General features: G+C 38.7%; 1 protein-coding gene across 2 annotated transcripts; it reads right to left on the reverse strand.

The window, feature by feature from the left end:
* Positions 1–5,868: 5,868 nt before the first annotated feature.
* On the reverse strand, positions 5,869–22,911 carry LOC145771525 (elongation factor-like GTPase 1). 2 transcript variants are annotated; one of them, XM_082583222.1, is made up of 23 exons: positions 22,747–22,911; positions 21,960–22,027; positions 21,105–21,189; positions 20,869–21,005; positions 20,298–20,435; positions 19,817–19,915; positions 19,368–19,480; positions 17,459–17,582; positions 17,074–17,153; positions 16,638–16,780; positions 16,054–16,176; positions 15,305–15,401; positions 14,708–15,032; positions 12,178–12,307; positions 11,700–11,831; positions 11,317–11,464; positions 9,612–9,757; positions 9,159–9,270; positions 8,767–8,938; positions 7,700–8,307; positions 7,278–7,423; positions 6,753–6,937; positions 5,869–6,164 (listed from the first exon to the last, which is right to left on the reverse strand). In XM_082583222.1, exons 1-23 carry the CDS (start codon positions 22,835–22,837, stop codon positions 5,976–5,978), a joined length of 3,591 nt encoding a protein of 1,196 aa, XP_082439348.1. In that variant the 5' UTR covers positions 22,838–22,911; the 3' UTR covers positions 5,869–5,975. The 2 variants fall into 2 exon arrangements, with proteins under 2 accessions (XP_082439348.1, XP_082439347.1); XM_082583221.1 differs by having other exon boundaries at positions 17,456–17,582.
* Between the last annotated feature and the right edge of the window lie 320 nt (positions 22,912–23,231).

Below are 23,231 nucleotides of genomic sequence, written 5' to 3' on the forward strand. Positions count from 1 at the left end.
TTCTCTTCACTTTCAGTGCGTAAACACACACACGTCGTCGCGCAAGAATTCCAACATGCTCTCACGCATTGTTTGATCATAAAATACAAATACGGTAGCGGCTACCGTAGGTCTACCAGTACTTCTTTCCTCCCACGACCTACATTAGGGTGTTTCATTTTTTCACCATTTTTGAAATTCAAAATGCCTGTGGTCCCATCTGGTGGTAGTTGGGGTAAAAAGTTTACACACCAAATTTTTTTAATTATGACGTCATATTGAGGTGGTCCACGAGGTTTGAAATTTTTGGGCCTCAAAATCTCGAAATTTGGCCGTATCTCCGGAACCGCTCATCATAGATTGACAAAATTAGTATCAAAATGCGCAGAAGGGTCGGTTTCCTATACCTGATGTAGAGAATATTAAGGTCTATGTGCTTCAGAAAAAAAGTTAATTCAAAATCTGATTTTCGATCTGTTTTCTCCTGATGAACAGAGATCAGGTGATCAAGATGAAAGTTTTTCTGTATTTTTCCATCTTGGAAGCTGCTGTTGCGTAATAATAGTCCTTGTTCGTTTTGCAAGAGATGAAATGGTAATTTGAAGGTATTACTATTATAATTAGGGCAACCAAAAGTCAATAAAGTCAAAATTTTTCTGCCTTGTTCAAAGTTTATAAAACGTCCACAAACTAAATTTCAGGCTGACACGAAGAGAGGTTTCAAAGTTATTAAGTAAAAAAAAAGTCAAATTTTATGGTTAGGTCAAAATTTTCTTTTAACGCAGTTTTCTTCTCTCTTTTAATATTGTATTAAAGCTACACAAATACTGTTTTTTTGCTGCAATTTCTGTTGCTATTTCGACGTAATAATTGATTTGTTGCAATTTCTGGGGTAATAATTTTGTTTCGGTCAAGAAGAGCTAGTTTTACTTCCATTGGCCAACCTCCACAGCCAAATGTAACTAGATGGGGCACTTGGTTGAAAGCTGCTTACTATTATTCAAGAAGTCTACCAGAAGTAAGAAATATTGTGAAAGGCTTCCATGATGGTGGTGTCTTGCGGCGTGCTCAAGATGCTGTGAAAGCTCCCAATTTAGCTACTCGCCTTGTACAAATAGAGGAGCAGTACAGTGCACTCTTTGATATAATTCAGAAGATGGAAGACAGCTGTTACACCATTCAAGAAGCTTACCAGAAAATGAGGTCCCTTAACTTTGGTGTTGATGGCTGCCAAATTGGAAAATATTGTATATTCAAGCAAGAATCTCAAGGAATGACATCAAGTGCATTGTGAAAATGGAACTAGATGATATTTCACCACATTATATATCCTGCTGAGGAACTCCCAAGCAACTTCTGTATCAGTAGAGAGAAGCTTCTCTATTTTAGGAAAATTTTTGGCGAGAGACAGGAACTTCAAAGGCGATGATGTGAAACATTACTTGATGTTGAAGTATAATACTGCAGAACCCTCTCAGTAATTTCGGGATATTTAAAGACACTCGGCTTTTTAAAGACACTCGGCACACTTAAGGACACTCGGCTCCTTCATCAGAATGCAAGTGTGGTGCCACGGAACAGACCGCAGACCATGTCATCCACCACTGCCTAACCCACCGGCCTCCACACGGTGCGCATGGTCTGAGAATCCTGGACGACGAGACTGCTGAGTGGCTGAAGATTTCTTGCCCTCCAATCTAGCCTGGAAAGATCGCTCATACGCCATCATCATCATCATCAAAGACACTCCATATTTATCTTTTGCAGTTTTTCGAGTGATTTTCATTACCTGTTCATTAGCTGTGGTGTCGTTGAGTCTTCCACATTTTTCTCATATTTCATTAGAAAAAGAAGATATCCTTACATAACGGTTTGATTTCTAATGTGCTTTGTATTTCACATTTGAGTTGCAAACGCAGAAAGTTATTGGTCAAAATTAGGTCAAAATTTGTAAATTATAAAGTCAAAATTTCAAGTTTTTAGGTCAAAATATTGGTTGCCCTAATTATAATATTAATGTAACCGTTGAGGAAGAGGTATGCTGCTCACCTGCTTTAGATTAAGTGTCATTATGACATTAAGGTCAGGTATTAGTAAGTCGATGCAAAACTTCATGGAATTGGAGAGAAATGTGCTTCTCCTTAATTCAGATATAGTTAGTCACTATTTTTACTTGTGGAAGAAAGTAGCCGAAACTAATCCTAAGTTTTTGAAGAAAATACCCCATTCGAAAGATGAACTGCTGAAAGATGTAGTTGGCATATGGAACAAAGGTGGTCTTCCAGTGCTTAGCAAACAGAGAAACCTAGCACTTCTGGCATACAATCTGCCAAAGCATCGGCACTACTATGTTTGAAACAGAGAAAAAAAATGAAGTAGTTAGATGTCTACACAGTAGCGAAAGCGACTCTGATGGGGATATGAATTGGGAAGATAAGAAATACAGTACGAGCCTCTGAAACCAGCTGTTTGGGGAAAAATGTACAAGAAAGTAGCCTACTGTACATTCTTTTTCTATAAATGATAGAAGTTGTGGACTTGCTGATCGTAGGATGACTTCGGTACGCCAGCAGTCAGATCTTATGAGGTCGGTTCTTGGAAAAGATCAAATAGCTGCATCACCTTCGACAGTAGGCTACACCGCGCCAACGACAAAAAAACGAGAGAAAAATCTCCGATGGAAAGTGAGAACCTTCTCAACTCAGCTTCTGCCATGCAGTTATGTTATGATGGGCACGTTGTCGATAAAATAGATCGATACGTTTTCTTGGGCCAACTTGTTGATGATAATGGCATGAAGCACGAAAGTGTGCGTTCTGTTAAAATCTTTTTCCCAAAAGTGTGTCGGTCACTGCAGAACTGATTTTGACACCATCATCCAGGAGGCTTGCAGAGTTCACCTATCCCGAGTATATTCAGTCATGGCTGATACGACTGCTTTCAACACAGGAAAAAAGTCCGGAGTCAATACTCGACTGGTCAATTTTTTTAATAATGAAGTTGGTCATGATATTCATACCCTTTAATGCATGTTCCACATAAACGAAATATATCTTTCCCATGTCATTTTTTTTGTGGACGGCGCCAAGAAGGGTCCCGGAGCAATGCAAGATGGGGCTTTGCTTAACCAGATAGCAAGATTAGACAAGCCCAGTACTGAAACCTAACTATTATTATTATTACGCAATAACAGCTTCCAAGATGGAAAAATACAGAAAAACTTTCATCTTGATCAGTTGATCACCTGATCTCTGTTCCTCAGGAGAAAATAGATCGAAAATCAGATTTTTTGAAATAACTTTTTTTCTGAAGCACATAGACCTTAATATTCTCTACATCAGGTATAGAAAACCGACCCTTCTGCGCATTTTGATACTAATTTTGTCGATCTATGATGAGCAGTTCCGGAGATACGGCCAAATTTTGAGATTTTGAGGCCCAAAAATTTCAAACCTCGTGGACCACCTCAATATGACGTCATAATTGAAAAAAATTTGGGGTGTAAACTTATTTCCCCAAATACCACCAGATGGGACCCCAGGCATTTTGAATTTCAAAAATGGTGAAAAAATGAAACACCCTAACCTACATAGCCTACATATGCGAACAAGCATTTTTTTGTTTAAAAATAAACAAGTCGAAGAACAGGTCTTTGCTGACAGACACCAACTTGCATGATGTTATGAGGATATCTACCAGCAAACTTGCTCCCAATTTGCAGAAGATTGTGAAAAACTGTGAACAGTTGCACAAGTCTCATTAACTTTTGTGATGATGATTGCATAGCTTTTTAAACGTAACTGAGTGTGAAATACAAAAATTGTGTTTAATATGAATATGCGTTTATTTACACAGCAGTTAAATTTTCCTACTTTGTAGTGAGAGTGTGCGGCCCCCCGGCTGCAACATTTTTCAAATCATGCCGACAACAATCGAAAGCGAATGTTGCCAGGAGAATGACTCTGTGTTAGCCAAAACCAAAACTGTTTCAAAGTCTTGTTATTTTCTCGCTTTGCTATTCGATCCAAACGCCCGATCGTACTCACAGACCTGTACCTAGGTCGATCGAGTTTTGTGGATATACTGCATTGACAGTGGCTTTCACATATCTTGAAAAATCAAAGACAGAAAGAACAGCTTCAGGGATGAGCAGGTGTCTGGACTTGGTGCCTTGTAGCTCTGCCTGTAGATCACGTTGGTAATCGTTGGCCAGAAAATGATTGCTGCACACACGGCGTCACGGCAGTGCTTGTTTACAGATGGGTGGGTCTTTGAGTTTCATTTCTTCAGCTTGTCATTATTCAGAGGTAAACGATGAAAGGATACCCCTTTGACGATTCCCCGGTTAGTACAACCGGGAGCCATATAAGAAGCCACCATTTTAAGGGCGTAAAAACTCCCTTAGCACAAAATTGTTCGCTGTTTCGGTAGCCTACGCGATTTGTTCCCTGTGTTTGCACGCAAAACAGTAGACCTTGGATGCGGCGTTGCCAGCCAATGACGTCATCAAAAATTTTGACCAATCAGAATCATTCAAATCAAAAAAGGTTTTTTAATTAATGGTAACACAAAAAATAAAACAAATTGTTGAAAAACGTTTTATTTCAGAAAGATCTACAAATACAAAAGCCGTGTGTTTTCGTTGCAGTGCACCTTTAAGTTTAAAGCATAAAGACCAAAAACAGTCTTTAATGAATTTATTAACAATTAACGTAATGTAGCCTACTTCAATAGCTGCTGAAGTCAATGAGACATCTGTGGTCGATCAAAGTTGTCACTTTCATTGCAAAGCAAACATGCGGTAGCCTACTGCTTTCTTGCCGACTTGTGTGAAAAAGCGCTTTCGCCACACTCCTTTTCAACTTAATGTTTCTTGGCAAAATCCATAGGAAAATATTTAGTGTAAATTCAAAATCTAACTGAAAACAAAGAAACTAAAAACACAAAGAACTAAAGTTTAACCAACAACCACTATTATTTGTATACGTTCCCGGTTTAATTATTACACTAATCAGCTAAATTTCACTTTGATCTATTTTTCCGGCTTGAGACTGAAGAGATTCTTACAAGAGGCAAAGAAAAAGAATGGAAGGCCCCTTTATGACAGAACATAACATGTTTGTCACTTGACTAAAAACAGAAAACAAATAATCAAAGAACTAAAAAATAACCAACAGTCACTATTATTTGACGTAGTAAGCAAGTAGTGGTGGATTGCGGCAGAGTGTGACCGCGGGCCACATTTATGTAGGCCTAAAGACCGGAAACTGTCTGCGGGCCGCTCAAAATCCCGTCGCGGGCCGAATCCGGCCCGCGGGCCGTATGTTGCCCGTCCCTGACTTAGAACCTGTATGGAATTACGGGAATTAGCGTACAGTATCGTAGTTGATACTTGATAGAGATTTTGTTGGTTGGATATGATTTCAACTTAATGTAGTATCCAAACAACGATACCAACCAGCACAAATAAACTACCGTACCGTACTCGTAAGCGTTACGTAACGTTTTGCTTGAACCCCCTCCCCCCCGATGTGACGCTAACGTAACGCTTTTTATAACCCCCCCTCGATAGCGTTACGTAATATTTGAACGGTCCCTTATTCAAAATTTGGAAAGTTTGATAAAAAAAATGCAAACATCAACTAAGACATTAAAAAGTAGGCTATGTGTTGATGCTATGCGCTAAAAAACCACGAAAACTTTACGGCGTAGCCTCAAGCGACAACTATCCAAAAAAATGTGGCCGCAAGCGTTAGCGCAAACAAAAGGTCTACGCCGCAAGTCTGCGGCGTAGAATTTGCGGCGTATACGTACATCTCTGGCCATGGGTTACCGTAAATCTCGATACTCGACAAAGTGATCACAAACGTCTAATTTTTTTTTTTAATTTTTTGCATGTATTTGTAGAATTTTCAATACCAAAACGCCCGTTCGCATACTCCAACCCAAAATATATGCGATAACAGAACTCCGCTTGAAACGTTTAAAAATAGGTCTTATTTATTTTTTGTTAAAGTTCTTTGCTTCTCAGCATGTTCAACAGTCTTTTCTTCGACGAACAAGCCTTTCCTCCGTCTGACTGCATTCATGTATTTCGTTGCTTGGTTTTCAGAATCCGCCTTTTCGCCGAAGTGTTGAATTTCTTCTTCCGTTGTTGGAACCCAAAATGGGTCACTCGCGACAACCTGCCACATGAAATTCATGTATCAGTTGAGATACAAACGCAGAATGAAACGAAAGTTAATGCCGCCACACTTCAAATTCGAGTAAGGAATCAAGAAACTATGTCGCTTGTCGCCACATGAGGATTATGAAACCCAAGAGGGAGTCATATGTTTAAACTGTCCCTAAAGGCAGGCGTATTTGTAATCTGTAGGTCGCTGAAGCAAGTTAGATGTTTTGATTGGTAGACCTTTGACAGGATAATTTTCCCTATGAACCAGCCGACTGGCGGAGTGCGGAAGGGTTACAATGACTGCAGAGATTTGATTCTTGCTTTGAACTTTATCTGGTAATTGCAGAAGAATAAAGAGTAATGGCAGGGGTGGAAATCGAACCCATAGCATTGAAATGACTGCTTCCCTAACTCTTAAATCGCTAGGCCAGGCTGGCAACGGCGAAACGTTTACTTAATGATTGCAATCATTTCATTTAAATCTTGCCTTCTGATTGGTTATTAAACCTCATCTGTTGCAGCGACCTGCAGATTACAAATACGCTAACCGTTGATAAGGCGGCAATTTTGAAACAATAAAAAGTTGCTAAGATGTTACCTCCCAGTGACTGAATACCAGTTGTGGAGATGCTAAACCACTTGTTCGTTTGCGAACTTCTTCCGCAAAACCAAAACTTTCGGCCACAGGGAGGGTAGCCTCGATGTTGAAGGAGTCTGATCCATCTCGCAGATCTTCACTGAGAACTCGTCCCTCTCTCCGTCCCAAAACAGCATAAAGCTTTCCTGTAAGAAAATAGAGCAATTGTTAAGTGTTAGCTCATCATATGCAATTACTTAAGCAACTTTTTTTAACCAAGCTGCTTTCTCGATGCCTTCATGAACTTTTTTTTTCTCAAATGTAGCCTAACTTGTATCAAAAGGAAATGTGTGACAAAATTAAATCTTGCCTATCGTTAGTTTTTAGGTACGGTAATGTCGAGAAACGTTTGGCGTTGTATGGGAATCAACCACATAACTGGCGAGCCGAACATTTTCTGAATACAGAGAATCCTTCACAACCTTTCATACTCATTGCAAGTTCGAGTTAACTTAATGATTACCGTACAAATTATTTCAAACGTACCTAAAACATCGGCAGTTGCCTGAATGGAGCAGGTGTACATCGCTGCCATCAATCGCTGTGGTTTTGCCTGGAAAGCTTTCCGGCAAGCTTCTTTGCAAGTTGATATCAGCTGGCCAGACAGCGGACCATACAGGTGTCGGTTCGACCTGAAACATCAACAGTTAGGGAAGGCGTTATAGAGACGAGTAGATAATAATTTCATAATCAGACACTGATAAATAAATAAGAAGGCGTCAAAGATTTAATTTCACTAATTTTTACCACTGACCTATTGCAAACATGGCACAGCTATGTTAACTCGGGCAATCGGGCATCCCAGCTAGCAAATTGGTTGTTTTACGTTGATTCAACCTCTACAAACGTTGAATCATAGCAAAAACGACTAATTTCTAGTAAGGCATATTATTAAGTAGGGTAGCTACCTGGGGTGGTCAGAATGTCCATCAGCGGTTTCTTTCACAACATCGTCAGAGAATGTGACGGAGGGGATCTTTAGCTCACCGGTTTCATGCGAAGAATTTGATGATAAAACTTCTGTGATTGTATTCTCCACAGAAAGGTCCGTGAAAGTTTTATGAATTGAAACATTGCCTTCTGGAATTAAATCCCAACGCTCGACAACATAACATACGCCATGCAAAGGTTCCTCGCACAGAGGCCCTGACAGTGTTGCAAGTTGAAATCCGCTCGCAAGGCCGTGGTCGAATTCCCTGAATGAACCGATATTTTCAACAGAACCATTACCCTGATCCACGCAAGTCCACACTGAAGGCCGGTCGTAAGAGTCGATGTGATTCAACAATATGTTTGGTCCATTACCGCGTGGGCCAAATGCCCAAATGCGGTTGACGGCCCCGGACCATTTACGACGGCCGGCCTGAGTAAAAGCTTCTTCTAAATCGAGTTTGATTTGCCGCAATTTATCCAGTGTGCTGGACTTGACTTTAAGCAAGGAAAGAACTTTAGAAACGGGGCTGGTGTCTTCGTCATCGCTTGTTTCAGCTGCACAACTGGCGGCAGGGGCTTGATCCTACAGAAGACAATGCGGTGAATTTCAATCGGTGACATTCGTTAACTGTATTAGATTGAGTTAACACAAAAAATCAGTAGAGATTGAAAAAATTCCACCAATTTATTGAACATGATGCTTGCGTACAAGCGAAACCAACAGCACAGAGATTTGTTCGTATTTCTGACCATCACAGTCAGAACACGGAATATCTGAACACAGCGGAGATGTGAAGCACAAAAGTTAAGACGCGTTCGAGACCGAAACGAGATGCTAAGTGAAAAAGAATTAAGACAATCGCAAGAACTTGAAAAAATGGTAAACGAAAAGCAGATATTAAATAATCGTTCGACAAAACATTGAAATTTTAATTGCTTGAATACAAAGTCTCTCAATACTAAACATATAGCACAAAATTGAAGTACCGAATTAAACGTTACGTCACCGACAACGACCAATACAAATTCGAAATGATCTTACCGTGGAAACCTCTTCTTTATCCGTTCCTCCGGTGCTGCTACTGGTGCTCTCCAACCTCCTTCTTCGCTGGATGAGGAGTTCTTTTACTGCTTTTTCCATGTGTGCGAGTACTTTCAAAAACTCGCTGTTTTCCACTAGAATCTTTGTCACTTCGGCGGGTAGAGGAACGGCTCTGGGTGGACATGAGATTTGACTTTTAATATGTTGGATGATCAAATGTACGAAAGGATGTCAAATGCGGTTGGCAAAAAAGAAAATTTCTTTGTGTTTACATCTAGTAACTTTCAAACGAAACGAAGAGAACTGCAATTTTAAAAACTAGAATTATAAAGAACACTGCATATAACAATGTGTGTATTCGCAGGTGAAATTTTTATAAAAGTAATCGCTACCTCAACGCCAACGTGCACTTCTTATTGGGAGTTTGTATGGTGATCAATCCCTGTTTATCGCTGTTGGCTTTCTTGCTTTGACCGCCATCTTCTGCACTGGGATCACCGCTTTCTGTCGAAGATCAACATTTTCTATTCAATTCATGCAACGTTCACTTCACAAGACGTATTCTTCGAAATTACACAACCTTTGCTAAACAAGTGATAATTCTCAGCAACTGGTTGACAGAGGCATTTCTTGTTTCTTTAAATGATATTCTACCGATACAACTGTACGATATGAGTGTATGAAAAAAAAACTTTCAATTTTATAGGCTGGCAACTTCTTTGTTGCAGCATGTTCGATCAAACAAACTGGTGCCAGTGACAAATAAGACTTTCTGTAGATTGATTGTTTTTTATTGGACACACTGTAGTATCATAAACGACAACAAACTGATAGATGTAGCTTGCCCTTTTCTTTATGTGCCCACTTTGCCATCATATTCTTTTCTTGTGTTCCCAGTAGCTCGTTGAGCGTATCTACCTTAGGTGCCGGTACAATTGTTTCACGAAACGGAACAATCGGCTCCGAGGCGTTAATTTCAATCTTGGCAAATCTACAAACAAAAAATAAAATGTTTGCCTGGTGGAGTGACACATGGTCAATCCATGTCAACAGTTGGCAACTACGTTCAGACGCAAGTGTTGTGATCCTTAAATTATAGAACAGTTAAACATGCCCTTCGACACGAACCACGCCTGCGTAGGAATTTTTACAAGGCTTCAAAAGGCATGTTACATTTCTTCTTCAAGTAGCTTTACTTTTTAACGGTACTTTAGTTACTCTGCAAGTCATACGCGCCGACTTCCGGGGGGGCCGGGGGGCGGCGCCCCCCGTAAATTTATGGTTGAGGGGCAACAAAAATGGTTATTATAAGTGGTGTTTCAAAGATAAAATACCCGCAAAACAGCAGCTGATCGGCGATCGCATGGCTTTCTCATATGGTATGGAAATTTCAAAGTAGATAGTAGAGTAACTTACGCTGCTGGAATAGTCACGTAACTATTCGCTGTGAGATCAATTATGATTCAACAGAATGCATTGTTTTGTTCGCAATGTGTGAGAATTAAATCGATGAAAGAAAAGGTGTTTAATGGTCTTGGTCGCAGATATTGCCTGCATTAACGACGTCTCTTACCGCTAATATCACCTAGCCAACCTAGCATCATTGTTTTATGCGGTCGCTAAGGTTTGACATCGACTTCAACCATCACGGAATGTTACGTAATAAGAACGACTATATCCTACACGCAAAAATAGAAAAGATTGACCTCTTAAAACAGCTCTTTCCGCTGTTTTGTCTCGTGAGCTTTGCATATTGCTCAACAAGTGCATAGTTTAGAATGGACAAGAAGTCATTAAATTTGAAAATTACGTTTGAATCACTGCAAATAACGTATTCAAAACGTTCACTTCGGCCGACGCCATTTCACACTCCGTAATCTACTTCGACAATGATTTGCCGCAGCAAAAAATGTGTTCATTTTGAAAACTGCCGAGCTGGAAACAACAGCTTGTTCTGTAAGTTGAACCTGTTTTTTTGAGTTAAAAATCACTTGCGAACATCTCGACCTATACTCGAGTATATACGGTATTCGATGAAATTTCGATAAAAAACAGAAAAGAAAACATTTCGTCCTTGTTAGCACTTTGAAGGTAAGTAATTAGCAAAACGAGTGAAACGAGGTTAATAAAACTGGTAGCGGGTTTTCACTCTGCTTGAGATCATGATCTTTTTGCGTTTTGTTTCAATAACTCACTGTCTTGATCGTTGTCATTTACCCGCACAAAAGAAAATGAATCGGCTTGTTTTCCAACTGTTCCAATTATGAGCTAACAATATCAAAATTTTTACGACTAGGCGTAGGGTACTGCATGCGTAAAACTAATCGTTTCAAGCAGCGGTTCTAATAAATTCGGTTTGAGACCTAGGTGTCAATATATACAAGACGGTAAGCTTAATCAAAGACTATTTTAATTGAGTAAAATAGCGTTATTGTTATGACGTCATCACTTTTCTCGCCCCCCAAGGTTTTTTGAAAAGTCGGCGCCTATGCTGCAAGTTTTGTTTCTCCCGCATCCTTTGCTAAAACCACAGTTTCAACCACGTCCTACCTGTCCCTCAGGTCGTCGAGGCATTTCTGCAAGTGAACCTCTCCAGCCGCTACTATGACGTGTTCACCGGTGTCCTGCACAAGCACTTGCACGCAGGGATCGGCCTGGTTGAGCAAGCGCAATCCCTCCATCAGGTTCCCCATTTCACCTGAAGAAGCAAAGGACCTGTCACCTTGGATTCATATTATAGATCGTGATAATTAAAACCTGGTTGATTTGCGATGATTCCTGATATCCCATTACTTCTAGTATTTTTCTAGTGAGACACAATCGAAAAAGACAAAGCCCAATCACATACAAAAACGAATGAATTTACAAGGTCACCAAGACAAGAAAGTTAGTTGGGCTCGAAGTTTAGAGAGCTGACCGACAGCCGGACTTACTTAAGTTCTTCGGGTCCACAGCAACACGTATGATCGGAGAGGTGTCAGGCGATAATGCATTGAACGGCGGACAGGCAGCGGTGTCGCACAGTGTCGCTGAATTTAATACGTTGTCCTCCAGCCCTCCAATGCCTGGCAAGAATACAGAAGGATGATCAACATCACGTTCATTTCAAATAACAAAGTTGCATTTGACGCGAACACACCGAAAAATCCAACTATGCTCAAAGAACTTAAATGGACATACCAGGGATTTTTTTATTTTATCAGAATAAGTGTGACAATACCACGGTTACGTTGCATTTTTTACATTAGAAGCCTCAACAAGTTGCTTGTTTTATATTGTGAACAATAAAAGCACCAAACAGCTATAAATATTTCTGCCGAAAACATGTAGGCGTACTCTCATTCCATATCGATGAAAAATTTAAAAATAGTTCACCACCAAATATTTATTTTTTTATTAGAAATACCGCACCAACTATTGCCCCAGCTGGAGCCTCGCCAATGCTTTCCAACTCCTTCCCCATCCAGAGGTAGATATCCCCAACAACAACCTCGGATATGTGATTGCTGGATTTCAATATCTCTTCTAGTGAAGTACCTTCCTGAAAAGTTACAAAATTTTAGAGATGTACCGATATATCGGTATCGGTGATATCGGCCAATTTTTGAGTATCGGTATCGGCAAAATTTGGCCGATACTAAACATGTAAAAAAATTTGCTGCGGATTTTCTACAGAAGCAAAGATATAGATTTTTTAAAGTAGTAACTAACGTCACATTGATGTAGAAAAATAACAACCTGTTCAAATTTTTGATACCTCACACTCCCATGACTTCATGCGCGCACCTTTTGGCATTGTTTGCTTACAGTGATTCTTTCACTCAAACAACATTTTGTTTCAGCAGTTTTGCGTTGTTCCATTCTTAAGTTGTAAAGGAGACTCAATTTCTCCAATATTTATCATTTGTGTTTCTTTTTTACTCTCAGCAGAAGATAAAACCAGGCCAAGACTACTCAGGTAGCAAAAATGTATAATTTTGCATCGTTTTTACGTTGCTAAACGTTTGAAAAACCCGTGTAACTTGGTTGTTTTCAGTAAGCTGGTTCTATTAGTTTGTGATTTAATTTCCACCTTTCGTTGTAATAAACTCACCAAGCTTAAACAATGTCATGGCAGAGTAAGTGGGCTCAAAATGAAAGCAATGGGACTACGAATCTTCACTAAACTAATCAATAAATGGTCTTGTTGCGCGTAAGATGACAACCTCATTGTGAAGAAAGGAGCGTTCTTCCCGGCTATCAGCACAAGGCTGAGCACTCACTAGTACAGCAAGCTGTTGCGATTCGCTAACCATAACGGTGTAGCTTCCACGCTAGCCATTTAGACCATCCAATCAACTACCGTATATGTTTCTCGGCAGCCGTTTTGTAGCAAGAATTGACATCGACAAGAATTGAAATAGCTAGTGTGGGAAGCTACACCGTTGTGGTTAGCGAATCGCAACTGCTCGCTGTACTAGTGAGTGCTCAGCCTTGTGCTGATAGCCGGGAAGGACGCTCCTTTCTTCACGATGAGGTTGTCATCTTAGGCGCAACAAGACCATTTATTGATTAGTTTAGTGAGGATTCGTAGTCCAATTGCTTTCATTTTGAGCCTACTTATTCTGCCATGACATTGTTTAAGCTTGGTGAGTTTGTTACAACGAAAGGTGGAAATTAAATCACAAACTGATAGAACCAGCTTACTAAAAACAACCAAGTTACACGGGTTTTTTAAACGTTTAGCAATGTAAAAACGATGCAAAATTATATATTTTTGCTACCTGGGTAGTCTTGGCTTGGCAAAAGCTTTTTAACCAAACGACAAGCGCCCTTAGGTTGCACATTACTTGTCGAATAGTTTTTGTACGACTACACAAATCACTTGGTTTACATTTTACATCTTATTATCAATTATGATAGCCTATTTGGAGAGTTTGCGCAAACACTTTATTAATTTTTCAAAAACCCCAATTATGATGTAATGTTTCTTCCCTTATACCCCAGTCCTCAATTACGGTGGACTTTCATTACTAAAACCTACTATTACGACACAACAATGCAGTTGAGATTGGATTCTTAAATCTTTAATAAATTATGCCAATTGAAAGCTTTTTTTAATAGTTTTATGCAAATAAGGTAAAACTTAGCATTTGATATAATTCCTAGCAAATACCAAAATTGCTTCTTTTTGTAACACCAAAGTATCGGCCAAAATATCGGTATCAGTATCGGTCTAAAAAAGTGATATCGGTATCGGCCAAAATATTGGTATCGGTACATCTCTACAAAATTTCCAACAAAAACGCTTATTTCACAAATGTAGATACAAATGCATGTTTTAGCTTGATGCTGCGAGTTCGCTGTGTTAGTAGCGGCTTGCACTAGGTTTCGGAACACAGTTCCCTAGTCATCTGCCATCATCAAAGCTAAAACAGGTCGCTTGTATCTACATTTGTGAAGTTGAGGAGCGATCTTCCTGGCGTCAGCACTACCTGAATACTCACTATAGAACAGCGAGTATTGTGTTTCGCTAACCATACCGGTGTAGCCTCCACACTAGCCATCAAGACTTTTCCCAAAAACATGTGCTTTTCGGCAGTCGAGTGATACACAGTTCAACTGTTAGTTTAGTTGTTTTCTTTCTACAAAGGTAAGGATTCAATTGACTGACAAAACCAGCGTTTGAGAACCATGTGGTATGAATTAGTGGTGCGGTACTGATGAGCCCAGCCTCATGGGCGAAACACGTGTCTATCGCTGACAATTCTTGCTACACTCGACTGCCGAGAAACACATTTGTGAAGAAAGCAACGATCATGCTGCTAAAAGCGAAATTCAATCTATTGAAAAAAGGCTTATGTTAATCGCATCTTCAAATATGGACACGGTGAATCTTTCTTTGAAACAGCATTCGCAAGCTTTCCATAACCATACCATCAAATTAGTATTTACACGTTACCTCAGCATCATATATTAGCGCTGGATCGTGTTTCGGTCCAAGCACAAACAACTTCTGTCCTTTGCGCAAGGTTCCACTGAATACACGAGCAAATGCGACAAACTGTTCACTCTTCTGCTCATTGGAAACATCAGGTGACGATGGCAGCGGGCTCACGTCAGTGCTGTTGGAGTAAGATGTTTCTCCATTTTCTAATTTAACACCGTTTTCTTCGAATGCTTTCGTGGCATTTTCTTCATTCTTTTTTTCTTTCTCATCATTTCTATGCATATGTCTCAGTCTTGCCGCCTCTCTACGCATTTTTAATTCTTCCAAAGTCAAAGGTCTGGAGAAAAAGTGAGCAGTATCAAAAAACCGGTGAAATCAAATAGAACAGTGGAATATCGGGACGACTCGCTTCACTTATTTTTCTTGCGACGTGGATAGCAGGAGGATTTTTTATTATAACACCATGACCCTCCAGTTGTCTATTTTCATTTTGGGGGTGAAATTTCTACTTTTACCATTCTTACTTAATACTTAGGCTATATTAAAAAAGACAAAAAAGCTTCAAAAAACAAATGCAAATTTGCATTTATCTAAACTTCTTTACATTACCTTTGTTTGTTTTGGGGCAAAAACGCGGAATTGACCGAAACCATCTTTGATACGAGAACTATTGTGGATGAAGAGGATTTGTTGCAGTCGAGAAAATCTGAAGAGAACAATTCCGCAGTTTCCAAGTTAGTGTATAAAGGAAATAAGATGTAAGCACTCAAAGACACCACTCGCATTGCAGATAACACGAACGCTTGTCTTGAAAGGACAAATCAATAATTTTATTGATTGGCAATAGAAAAGGTTATAACATAGGCTACAAATTATGTTATATCTACATATTCATAACACATGCAACACTACAAAGTGTGCTCAATGCAAATAAAAAGCCACGTGGAACAATGAAAGTAACAGTCTGTTAAAGTCAGTAAGTCAATCTTTGTAACAGTTTGTATCGTCTTTGGCGAGATGACGAGTGACTTCTGAAATTTCCGGTCAGGGTGAGAGGCCATCAGTTACTTTGATAATGTGGATTTTATGAGAAACAATTTTCTTTGCTTAGCATTGCCCAATGTTTATGTTGGGCAATAATACTATTTAGCGTATCCAAAACATATATTAGGGCTGTAATGTAACACAAACAAATATCCGCAACGTCGTTACAACAGCAAGTAATATAGTATTTTAGAAAGTTAGCCAAAAAGCTAACTTGTCAATATGCGGATAGTTTGTGTTCCATTACAATGTAATCAATTAAATGAACAAGTGTTGTTTTTATTGTGTGCAGTCAAACTGAAATTTTATCAAACCTTTCTTCAGAACCTGCGATTTCTGGGGTAAGGAATTGAAACTCTTCGTTGCCCCACACATCAGTCCCTCCACTCGCTCTTCTAGAATGTCAACCGGGCTTGGTAGGCATCCACATACACAGGCTAGAACCAATGAGTAGACACACAAAGTTAAGAAAATAAAAAATAATAAACGTAAAGAGGATTATCACTTATCAGGTTCGTGAAAAGAGCTCGAATGCAAAATTGCAATAGAAAAATCTCACAACAGAGAAACTTGGCGCTTCGTTGCCTCGACTTCCAACCATCGACGAGAGGAATTCAATGACGATGAAAAGAGATTTTTCCTTTTTACATTTAAGGAAGTTCTCAGCAGAACAAATCACTTATCAAGCTAATGAAGCGCCATGCTCTGAGTAAGCAAACGTGGGTTCGACATTCTGTCAGGTCATAACAAATTAGAAAAATTTCAGCACTCGGCTTAACATGAAACTTCTTCACAATGAAACTATGTTGTACAGTAAACTCGGAGCAACGCATATCTGGTATGAATCAGCAACGGATGTGCTTTACTAAATAACAAACAAAATTCTTTCAAAGGATACCTAGTACGGCTTCAGATAAAGGCAGCCATTGACAGCATATCGCGTGGAGGTATGTTTTTGGCTCGGATTGCAACATACGAGAATCCCTTGAAGATATTTTTAAGTTGAGAGACTGCGTGATCTTTTCACTTCTTTGTTGGTCTCTGGAAAAAGTGGTTCAAAAAAACAACCAACGTCAGACCCCGTCAATCGGAGAGCTTGCAAAGCGCAAAGCCACAAGTGCATGGCCATGCGATGAATGAAATTCTATCGTTATGGAGCACAGCACAAATAAGTAATCGCAAAAAAGAACAAAAAGAAAACAAGACAATCAGAGATAAAAATGTATTTTAGTGATTGCTATGACAGTTGTGTGACAACCATAAAAGCTGAAAACCTGAGGTTTGCGATTCTCAAAACGTATGTGAATCAATAAGAATAAGACCATTCCTTGCACCTTCTAACTATCACAGCATCATACACGGACCATAAGTTTTCCAGAACAAATTGCACAAACAGTGGCTTCTTTCCTTTAACCTAAAAAACAAAAGAATAAATACAAGGCAGTGAGTTAAATGTGAGTTGTTAGAATATATTTATTTCAACTAGGCCACGTCAAATACACTTTAAATAAAAACACAGCTGAGGCGAGTTTATGATCTGTGGACTTTAGAACAAGACAGAGGGATCCTGATGCATTCGTTGCAGTTCAACTGTTCAGACATTGCATTGAACTACTATCTAAAGAGTTAATGTCGACAGCAACTTAACATGACATGATTTTAGTGTAATGCAAGTAAAAAAAATGAAGCTTGGGCAAATTCTGACAATTGCAACACCACCTGGGCGCCCTTTAAAATCTTTTTCGCTTTAGTGTTGATGTAATAATCTCCCCATAAGGTTTTGTTCAATACAATTTCGCGTATCCCGAGCTTCTTCGAAAACATTTTCGCAAAATGTTGAATTCTATAAAACAAAAAAATCATTTGACCATGGGTGGTAAGCAATGCGACAAACAGAACTCGTAAAGCGGTTTTGCTTGATCTCACAAATAAATGTGCATAGTAATAGTACGGTATTACTACGGTACCGGTAGATCGAATGACAGTTCATCAAGCGACAATTCATGGAACGACAGACGTGGAGCAATTCTTAATGACGCGGTTCGAATGACTTTAATCAGAATCAGGCAAGACTGAGTTATTCCTGGTGTTTGCTGTTAAGGTTGTGCTGTTCAGAGAAATCACTTTCACTGCCAGTATAGAATACCCAACTTAGGAAAGGGGGTTAATGCTATTTGCAATTTTAGCCCGGATTCTAGGATACAACAGTATATGCTAAGAATCTAAGACCTCTGCTTTATTTTTTTAAATTTCCATCCAACACTCCCTGAAAATTACTTTACGCGCAACATTGCCTCATATTGCATTGATGTCACTTTTTGTTTATGGCACTAAAAGTTCAAATGTTATTTGCTTCGGTACTGTACTATCATCATCATAAATAATATTTTGGAGCATAGATTTCCAGCCGGATGCCCTTCCTGACGCTAACCACAGTTATTGGCGGTGGGCCTAGCCTTTACTTAAAAAGTATTTCTTGCAAGGCAGCAGGATTTCTAACAAGTTTTAGCCAACCAGTCGAGGTTGTTGCCCATGAGGTGGGACGTGGACCCACTAAAGAACGTTAATAATGTTGAGACTTAAACTCATGTTATAGCGTACCAGTAGCCTGTTCTAATGAATACCAAGATTGTATTTCAGACTTATGGAAGCGAGAAATAAATTGGCACTTTTGGTGAGAGTTCGAGATATAATATTGTCATCGTAACAGTGTAAAAGCGATGTCTCTAAACCGCACAACTTAAACAACAGACACAAGAGATCACCGCGCCGTTCAGGTATGGTGGCATACGGATCGTGTCATTCGGACACTGCCATAATGTCGTAGGATTAGGTATTGTGATTTTGGATGGACATTGGACAAACTACAATAATTTTTTCAACACCCCAAGCATGGCTACCCAGAGATACAACCTGTTTTGTCACATTCTGTAAAACTCATCAGATTTTGCCAACTTTTGGTAGATGCCTGAATGAAATTTTCTAATCAATGTTCCAACCGAGTGGTATACAACCGCTCGGTTCCAACCAATCCAAACAATCAATGTTCCAACCGAGCGGTTGTATACCACTCTCACCAAGCGCTCTAAAAGCTGCCTAATGGCGATGTTTAGAGTCTTTTAAAGGATCTATTCAGAAGTGAACTTTTAATTAGATTTCAAATTAGACAAGGTTTTCTATTCATCCGATGTAGAATAGTTTTTTAAGATCATGAAGGTTTTTGATTGACTTTCTGGATCCCGTTTTCAATCTTACTTTCCTCGTAGCGCTCAGCAGAGATTTTTGAGAAGTACACGACTTTGGGAGAGTAATATGAAAATTTGTGAAGAAAATACACAAAAAAAAAACTTTTAATTTTTTTGAAAAAACATTCTGAACATTCGATTTTTTTTTCTTCAGCGTTACGGGGTTGACCAATGTTACAGGCAGCATGTGTACTGTAGCCTATTCTTCTGCTACTATATACTGTACAATTCCACCATGATGCAAAAAATTAGATTTATCCAAAGTCATCAACCTGACAACAGCCGCACACTTCGGGCCAAGGGACAGAGCTAGGCTGGAGCCGGTCGTTCCATCACTAGTAAATAGAAAAGTTTTCAATCAATTTAAATTCTTTTTCACTCACCTAAAACCCCACCCATCTGTTGCACTTGAAAATACGACATTGCCCTGATCGGGCGAAAAATAAATATTTGAATCATCTGTTTCTTCTAATCCACTGCTCCAATCGTACACGGTCTGCGAAAATATGCATCACGCTCACGCGTATATCAACATACCAATCGTCTGCAGCAAGGTCTATTGAACTTGAAGCAATTTCCAGATGAGACACGAAAGTTCTAGTAGGTGAAGGATTATTGTGAATAATTTTCTACTGACAATAAAACGGTAGAGCATTGGTAGAAAGTTGACTATGTTGCGGCACAAGGTAGTGGACGTGGTAAAAAAAACTTTTTCGAACAATTACGGGATTGCCCTCGAGTAGTAAAATCGCTTACTTAACATCTTTCTATAGTTCACTTCGGACCATAAATGCAAGAAACACTGCAAGGGCCAAGTAGAAATTGAACTTACGGTTTCACTCCCATCAGCTTCTCTAATGGTAGTATTTATTCGTTGAGAATTTTTTTCCATAACTTCAGCAGAGAACAGGCTACCGGTCACAGCGTTCACCTAGGCAAGAAACACTTGTTGTGACGCACAAAGGTATGCATGCATAAAGTCTTGCTAATTTTTTTGAAACTAACATTACTTTTATGGTGGATGATTGGAACACGTTGTTTCGTGCTTATAATTGTGTTTAATTCAAATCGGCTATGACTGGGTTTCATATGACGTCATATATGATTGCGTTAGCTCAAACAACTGTTTATGTTTTAAATTTTAAGGTGTTTTTTTCTATTCTTCTCCCTTCGTCGGTATGTAATATGTTGGTTTATAGACTTTCGCGTATGGTACTTTCATGGGTGCACTATTTTCACCAAGGATATATAAATGACGAAAAGTAAAATGAACCTGTTGAAGAACATAAACTTTACTTCAAAAACTTTATTACCGTTTCCAGGACGTTTTGCAAGTGAATGTACGCTTCCAGAGGAGTATACTTCAGTTCAACTATGAGACGATCGATTTTGTTCAACACCAGCACAGGTGTTAACTTTTCAAGCCAAGCTTGCCTTAGTACTGCTTGCGTCTGCGGGATGAACACAAAAACAACAAATCAATGAAACTTTTCACTTCACATAACGTAGTACATAATACGTAAATACAACATGTTACATGTATGTTATGTATTTGGCATAACTTGGTTATGTATTTTGGTTATGTATTATGTACATAACGTACATAAACATAGATATCTATCAATTATAGGAGGGAATCAACGATTTTACCACAGCCGTATCGACTCAAGTCTATTTGTTGGTTAGCATGGGTGAGATGACGGCGAGGTTATGCATCAAAAGCCGTGTTATTATCATGATATCACTTATCAGATAGAAAAGGCACTTCAATACTACAGCTGCAATGCGTCTTTTGTCAAACTTTGTTCAATTGTTGCGTAATAAATAACAAATTTGCAAAATAAGGAAATATCAAGAAAACAAAGGTATCATATTTGATACAACCTGTGGGCATACTCCTTCCACCACGTCAACAACTATGATGGCTCCATCACATAGTCGAACAGCAGTACATACTTCACTGCTGAAGTCTACATGACCAGGTGAATCGATAAGATTGATCAAGTGTTCTATCCCGTTATCTGTATAATATAAAATTATGAAGCATCAGCCAATGTGTCGACAAGAAAAAGCAACAAATAAATTGGTACTGAAAATTCGCATGCGATTGTTACCAGTACCTTGTGTGTATTGTAAAGAAATTGCACTTGACTTCATAGTAATCCCTCGCAGTTGTTCATCTTCACGACTATCCATATAACGAAGCTGGCAATTAAATTGGTTTATGATAATGTGTGTGTTCACCTGCCTTTCCAAAGTAAAAACCTACAATCATGACTGGAGGCCAAGGAACTCTAACTAAATGTTTTTTTCTTTGAAATGCTAGGTTTGAATCTAAATCGCCAAAGTGTGATCATTACTAAATCTCAAGTCACTGTAAAACTCCTAGCTTTACATTAAAAAGTTCACGACAAATCTTTCTCTGTTACTGGTGTTGCCAGACGGTATTTACATTTCCAGCACAAGTGGCAAAATCGAATCCATTATTATTTGTGCGGTAGCAATAGCACATTAAGCAGCCCAAAATCATACAAAATACATATGCATATAAATAATTATATTATCAAGTACCGGTACTACTCCGTTAATAAACTTATAGTATTGCTTCTGGTTGTTGTCACGTGTAGCAGATAGGCCTCTAGTCAGATCTAAAGCTTGCATGTTGGCATGGCATATAGATCTTCATGGCTGTGACTTATTGAATTTAATAGGTACTTTACAGTAGGTCGATGTCCAAGAAATGAAAAAACAAGGATTGTGTTAAAAAACTAACTATTTTGATTAAATGTATTGCATGTTAACACAGATTTACAACATGCTAACATCAGAACTGTGTATGTAGTAGTAGTAGACTAGTAGTCCAGTTTTAATCCGGTGATGTCCCCGTTACCGAGGGTGGCATGGTAGCACACATTTGATTGCTACTTTTGTGCATGTTTATGCAACAATTTTAATGCAGTGAAAGTGGCATATACCTTTCCGGCCATTCTGTTTGAAATAATTCCATTGCTAGCAATCAAGTTATCAGCAAGTGTTGTTTTACCTGAAATAATCACAGAATTAAGAGCTTTATTCAACATTACTTTGTCTTCATACACAATATATATAAGTAACAAAATTATTTAGCATAGCCGCAAAGGACATGATATTAGTTGACAAAATATTATATATTGCGAATTCCCTACAAGATTAATCAAGTTAGCGTAATATATATATATAACCTAAATGATGAAAATAGTTTATCTGCCCTTAGGAATATAAAGCATAACGTATATACAAGAAAGAGTGTCAAAGAGCATTATTTTAACTAGCTCAGTCCTTGTTTGAACCCCAACAATAAGAAAAACTCCTTTGTAGTGTGCAGCTGACCAGACAAAATTAACGAACTGTGGAAATCCTTATCCTAGAAACGATAAAGCTTCTTTGAGAGCTTAATCCTGTCGATTTTCATATTTGTAGACTTGTAGAGGCATTGAACCACTGACACAGGCCTGGTCACTGAGATTGACAGTGAAGGTTCAACTTCAGTATCGAAATGTTTCGTCTGTGATTTATTCCATCCATTAGGTGTCACTGAAAATAAAGCTTTCCTGGAAATGTATTGCTCAAATTAACATCCACGAGTTAAACTAGACTTGCTTAACCTTGAAGTTTGTTTCTTCATGAAGTCAGACACTTAACCAATCAGGGAAGACAAAAATAAAATATTTGCTTGCTACTAGTACTAGACAGAAAATATTATATACAATAAAAATAACTCACCGTGATCAACATGAGCCAGTATACATATGTTGCGTAAGTGTTTATTGTTCTGGTGGAGTTCTTTAATTTTTTCAATACTTGTTGTCCTCATTATGACATACGTGTGGATACAAGCTTGGCATATGTGTATTGTGTAATCATACAAAGTAGGTTTATAATTATATATATTCTGAAATAAGATCACATTAAAATTCAAGGCACAGTAACTATTAAACCGAACAACTGATCCAGCCAATTAAAACGTAAAATTTTTGCAGTGCTGTGTTTACATATTTGAAGTTGGGATAAAGACTGCGACGCAGGACAGTGGACACGTATGTCAATTTTATGTTAGCAAATATTTTAGATTACCATAATAGTTCAAAAATAAATTTCAATTTGCTTTTAATTTTGTGCTAAATTTTAATTTATTTTTCTTTGTCGGAATGCAGAAAAACTACATGGTGGAAATAAAATACAGTAAAAGAACCAAAAGAAAGTGGTAA

The sequence above is a fragment of the Aplidium turbinatum genome, chromosome 6 (genome assembly GCF_918807975.1).
Source record: "Aplidium turbinatum chromosome 6, kaAplTurb1.1, whole genome shotgun sequence".
NCBI classification, from domain to species: domain Eukaryota; kingdom Metazoa; phylum Chordata; class Ascidiacea; order Aplousobranchia; family Polyclinidae; genus Aplidium; species Aplidium turbinatum.